General features: G+C 42.5%; 1 protein-coding gene across 6 annotated transcripts in view; it reads left to right on the forward strand.

The window, feature by feature from the left end:
- Positions 1-2,987, forward strand: part of kif21a (kinesin family member 21A) — a 50,346-nt gene extending 47,359 nt beyond the window's left edge. For all 6 annotated transcript variants that reach the window (XM_061773977.1, XM_061773973.1, XM_061773972.1 and 3 more), the window contains 2 exons: positions 711-910; positions 1,042-2,987. In XM_061773977.1, the coding sequence (XP_061629961.1) occupies positions 711-910; positions 1,042-1,138 (297 nt within the window). In that variant the 3' untranslated portion in view covers positions 1,139-2,987. The remainder of the gene's footprint in view (positions 1-710; positions 911-1,041) is intronic.
- The last annotated feature ends 3,121 nt before the right edge of the window (positions 2,988-6,108 follow it).

Consider the following 6,108-nt stretch of genomic DNA (forward strand, 5'->3'; position numbering starts at 1 on the left):
CATATTAGGTTTGCCCAGTCTGCCTTTAATCTTACGATCTGTGGAAACTCTGTCTTTAATGACAATTAGCACTCCAGTAGACTTCCGTGGTCGCTCCACAATGTTGTGTCCATACATGTTTATGTTCCGGGGAGCTACATTACTTATTTGTTCCACCTAGTCAGCCTCCGATCTTATGTTATGTGGAGAGGTTTTCTTTAATAACAATTGGCGTTCCAGGAGACTTCCGTGGCCACTCCAAAATGTTGTGTGTGTGTGTACTTGTTTATGTGCCAAAGAGCTACGACGCATTCGAATCTTACGTTATGTGGAGATAATGACGATTGGTGTCCCACTCGACAATCTTATGTCATGTGGAGACATTGGGCCTCATTCACTAACTGTGCGAACGCACAGATTTGTGCTTAAGTCATGTGTGCGCACAGATTGGTACTTAAATCGTTCATACGCACACAGACACGTGTCATGAATCTGACGGTGATTTTGCGTATACGCTGCAAAGAGAGAACATTTCTATTTATTAGTAAATGAGACCCATTATCTATTACGAAAAGTAGACTTCCTAGGTCGCTCCACAATATTGTGTAAGAAGCCGCTTATTTGCCTCATTTTTCTGCATTTCGCCATAAGGCTTTTTTTTTTAAACTCCAATTCATCAATTTCTTTCGGTCTAGCTTTCACACCAATCGCTTCAATCTTTCTCTCATCAGCAAGTCCCGAACGCCCACCGTGACTGGGTTTGCGCCCTAGGGGTGGTTCCCGGCTTTCCGTTCCTCCTGAGCGGCTGCCGAGGAGGGGTGCTCAAACTGTGGCACACAGACACTCTGGCCGGCCTGGGCGAGCTCAAGGGTCACGACAGCCCCATCAACGGCATCTCCACCAATGTCAGCCACTTGTTCACCGCTTCTGAGTGAGTTTGCGTATTTACAAATGTATTGTTTTTTCTGGTGCGGTATCAGGTTAAGTCGGGGGGAGGTCTGTGCCTTTTGATATTTAAAATGAAGCCTCTATTTAGACTTTTGGGTTGTTTTTGTGTTGCAGCGACCGGACGGTGAAGATCTGGCGTGCACGCGGCGGCGGACTGGACGGCACTCTCGAAGCGGTTGACAATGCAGCGGACGAGGTGGCGAGTAACTGAACGCACTCGCAGCGCCTTCTGATGGACATGTTATGATGTGCACTTTGATTCCCTCTGCTTATCTTTATGCCAGTATTAAGCCCTAACACACACAAGGCCACTAAGTGATAATGCTCATCAAGGTTGCTTCAAGTGCATTTTCTAAATATTAGGTATTATTAGGTATTGTTTTTAGCGTTGTAGTGGTCCAACATGGCCGCTGTTCGTGCTTTGAAGTTTTGGATGGTGTCGGGTTGCTAGCCGGTCTAAACAACCCAGCGCTGTGTTTCCTGTTGCTGGATGTCCTCAAGTCAACGCTTGTAGAAATGTCCCCTTACCTCCTGGTGAGTACAGACATCTACATTTCTTTTGTTAACTAAGAGTCCAAATGTGACAAATGTTGCTGGATGTGTCTTATTTATGGAACGTAGACCAGACTTGATTGTGTGATGCGCGGGCCTCATGTTGCCACATAACGCCATTCGCCTTGATTCTTGGCACGTCTTAAAAGTGAGCATTTTTTCAGGACAAAGCCCACCCATATGCTATAAATATACATTGACGTGGTCCGCGCTCTATATACATTTTGACCTGCCTAGTATTTTCTACCCGTGGTCCGCGCTCAGTACACTTACTGTATGTTGACATGTTCCGTGTCCACTTTGTGTGTTGATGCGGTTATAGTCTCACTGCAAAGATTATCACATGGTCTGTGCTCACTCCATGAATGATGCTTTTACACACGCGTTACATGTAGGTTAACATGGTCCGTCTATAGTGGCATGGTCCATGCTCATTTAAACTGTATGTATGTTATGTTATCCACTCTCACTACATGTTGACATGGTCCTTGCTCACTTCATGTATATTGGCATGGGCCCTGCCTACCACGTTTATCTGACATGGTCTGTGCTCACTTCATATATGTTGGCATGGTCCACAATATAATTATACAGCACGGTACATGCTCAGTACACGTATATTGACATGGCCTGGGCTCACTATATGCCGACTTGGTCCGTCCTCCCAACATGTATGTTAACAACATGTACTCACTTCATGTCCAAACGTTAGTGCAGGCTTACCACATGTCAACATGGCCCATGCTCACTTTATGTTGACATGGTCCATGCTCAATATATGTACTGTATGTGACATGGACCATGCTCACTACACAAATGTAGACATGGTCTGTACTCACTATGTGTATGTGACGTGGTCCACTCTCACTACATGTGTTGCCATGGTTCCGTGTTCACTTACATTATCCACTAAATATTGACATGGTCTGTGATCACCATGTGTGTATATGGACATGCTCCCTATATGTACACAACATGGTCCGTCCGGCCTCACTACACCTATAGTACATTATATTGACATGGTCCGTGCTCACTCTTGGGGTATATGGCTGTGGTCTACACTCACCTCATGTATATTGACTTGGTCAGTGCTCACTCACTAACCGTGTTCACCCTTGCTCACGTCTATCAGAGGGCTTGTTGACGCACACTATGGGTGAGCTCCACTCATTAGCTTATCAACACACCGAATATGTACATTTATGTCACTGACATTTTTTCGTAGAGGCCTTCAGTTCTCGTGAATGTTTTGATGACGGCGATGCTAACCCGACTGAATGTTTTCTCTTGGGACCACCGGTATAAAAACTTACTGACTTGATTTCATTAATTCATGATTAGATTATTTTTGTTGTTATCTGTTTGGATCAGTCCCTGCTCTGCATAATCCTGGATCTTCCCTGCCCTTTTGGAATTGTAGAAGCCATGTTCCAAATGGCCGTCTCTGTAGCTATTCTAATGTCAGATGATGCCTGTGAGAATAAACGCCATCTGTCAAAAACAAAATGGATCCTGGATGCTTTCTTCTTTGTGCAAAACAGGGTTGGGTTTTTTTCATACATTCAAACTACTTGTCAATCAATCAAACCTCCATTTTTAAAGCACCTTTCACACTTAAAAAAGCAACACAAAGTGCTTTACAAAACAAATGATAAAAGACACAAACGCACCCACTTACAGTCTCTGAAACAGTGTGTAAAAGTAGTTACAGTTTTAAAAGATGAGTACATACATATGATTGCAGAGAACAGAGAGGCATTAACTTGTGTAAAAATATTTAGCAGAACAAAATTTTAAGGCTCCATCCATTTTAAGGCTTTCAATAGGACAGTCTTCAAAAACAGGACATTGGGCAATGGACGACAACTGTGCCTTACCAAACTTGTCCACCAGATAGCAGCAGCTGCAACGCAAACAAAATAGAGCTGGCCTCTCGTCAGTGCAAGACACATGAAAGCCCACATGGAGTTTGCTAAAATAGACCTGAAGGACTCCAAGATGGGGAGAAATAAGGTTCTCTGGTCTGATAAGACCAATATAGAAGTTTTTGGCCTTAATTCTAAGCGGTATGTGTGGGAAAAAAAAACAAGCACTGCTCATCACCTGTCCAATACAGTCCCAACAGTGAAGCATGGTGGTGGCAGCATCATGCTGTGGGGGTGTTTTTCAGCTGCAGGGACAGGACGACTGGTAGCAATCAAAGGAAAGATGAATGCATCCAAGTACTGGGATATTCTGGACGAAAACCTTCTCCAGAGTGCTAGGACCTGAGACTGGGCCGAAGGTTCACCTTCCAACAAGACAATGACCCTAAGCAAACAGCTAAAATAACGAACGAGTGGCTTCAGAACAACTCCATGACTGTTCTTGAATGGCCCAGCCAGAGCGCTGACTTAAACCCAATTGAGCATCTCTGGAGAGACCTGAAAATGGCTGTCCACCAACATTCACCATCCAACGTGACAGAACTGGAGAGGATCTGAAAGGAGGAATGGCAGAGAAACCCCAAATCCAGGTGTGAAAAACCTGTAGCATCATTCCCAAAAAGACTCATTGCTGTTTTAGCTCAAAAGGGTGCCTCTACTAAATACTGAGCAAAGGGTCTGAATACTTATGTCTGCGGGATATTTCAGTGTTTCTTTTTTTAATAAATCTGCAAAAATTTCAACAATATCATTTTCTTCTGTCAATATGGGGTGCTGTGTGTACATTAATGAGGGGAGTGAAAATTTTAAGGGAGTCTGAATACTTTCTGTACCCACTGCAAATCATTCCAAAACCTTTCCCACCATTAATTTGACCTATAGCCTGTACAACTCACTTGAAAGGAAATAATATTGTTGAAATGGTAAGTAAAAATAAACAACTCAGATTATGGAGATGCACAAGTGTGCAGACTCTCCTATAACTATATAAAGCTGTGTTCAGAATTTATCAGTAAAATTCGAAAGTCATGTTAAATATGAGTCAGCACACCTGCCATCAGTTAAAGTGCTTCTGATTAAGCACAAATAAAGTTCTGTTTTAGTAGTGTTTGACTTTTTGAAGTCACATCTTACAGAGCAAGTCATGGTCCACAGAGAGCTTCCACAACACCAGATGGACCTCATTGTTAAACGGTTATCAAAATATGGCACAACATTTACATTAGCAAGAACTCGATGCCACTCCAAAATTGATAAAAAGATGATAGTGAGCAGGTAGGCTGCTGAGAGGCTGACAGCAACACTGGAGCTGCAGGAAATTCTGGCAAGTACTGGCTGTTAAATACATGTGACAACCTTTTATATTCTTCATAGGTCTGGGCAACGGGATATTGTGGAAGATGGAAGCCTTATCTTACAAAGAATAAAACCCATTTTAAATCTCTCAACCGCGTGTGGAGAAATGTGTTGTAGTCCGATGACCATGGTTGAACCTGTTGGCTATATCTCCAAAAGGTACTGCTCATCACCAAAAGAACACCATATCTACAGTGAAGCATGATGGTGGCAGCATTGTGAACAGGGTCTGTTTTCTTCGTCAAGGTGGACGGAATTTGTAAGCAGTTTCCAAATAGCAGTCAGTGTTAGCACAAAGAATGCAAAATAAATGCCAGGGAAAGTCTACAACAACATCTGAACTTTATTTGGGTTTAATCAGAGGCACTTTCAATGGTGGCAGGTGTGAACCTCATTTAACATGAGTTTGAAGATAACAGGTTCATTCTAAACACAGCCACATCCCCAGTTATAAAAGGTTGTGCTCACTTCTGCAACCATATTAGCTCAGTTTATCGTCCCCTCTCAAAAGTTTTTTTAAATTGGTTTCAATTGAGTTAGGTCAGATAAATGGTAGAAAAAGTTGATTTACTGTATCTAGGTCTCGTTTTTTTCTATCACAAAAGCCTCTCATTTCAACGGGTGTGTAAACTTTTTATAGCCACTGTATGTTGACATTATCCCTGCTCACCTAATGTATATTGACATTGTCCCGACTTACTATCTGTATGTTGACATGGTCCGTGTTCACCTCGCATTATTAACAATGCTAATCCTCACTATGCGTATGGTCTGTGCTCTGTCACTACAAGTATGACTGTAAACTTTTAGTTTAACTTTCTCGTGTTGTTTCCCCGACGCCTCCCGAGTAGGCGGTAGCACGGTGATGATTATTGAAGCGCGGTTGTCCATTCATCCTCATTTAAAAACAGCAGAAGCAGCAGCACACTAGCCTTTTTGCAGCGTTGCACATGTGGGAGGAGATGCGAACTCAGCACAACTTTTCATCGGGAAACACCCTTTGAACGCGGGGGACAGGGATTCTCATTAAAGACCTTACCTTATTTTATCTTAGTATGCTATGCTCAGACTACTTTGTTTTTTTTATTGTTTTAACTTATTTTTAATAACCCTTATTTTGAAAAATTGCTTATTTTTACAGTTATACAGCTAAGAATGCTAAAATGTCCTTTTTCTTCTTACATTTTGTTTGATGCAAAGGTGGAGGAGTCATTGTCTTGTCTTCAAAGTTTGATGCTAATAATGTGTGCTTGTTTCTTGTCACGATGTTGTGTATGTGTCGTCTGCGAGAGGCTGCAATTAAATGTGAGACTTCACGCTCGTCACCTGTTGGCCATGTTCCCGCCAA

The sequence above is a fragment of the Phyllopteryx taeniolatus genome, chromosome 5, assembly GCF_024500385.1.
Source record: "Phyllopteryx taeniolatus isolate TA_2022b chromosome 5, UOR_Ptae_1.2, whole genome shotgun sequence".
Lineage (NCBI taxonomy): Eukaryota > Metazoa > Chordata > Actinopteri > Syngnathiformes > Syngnathidae > Phyllopteryx > Phyllopteryx taeniolatus.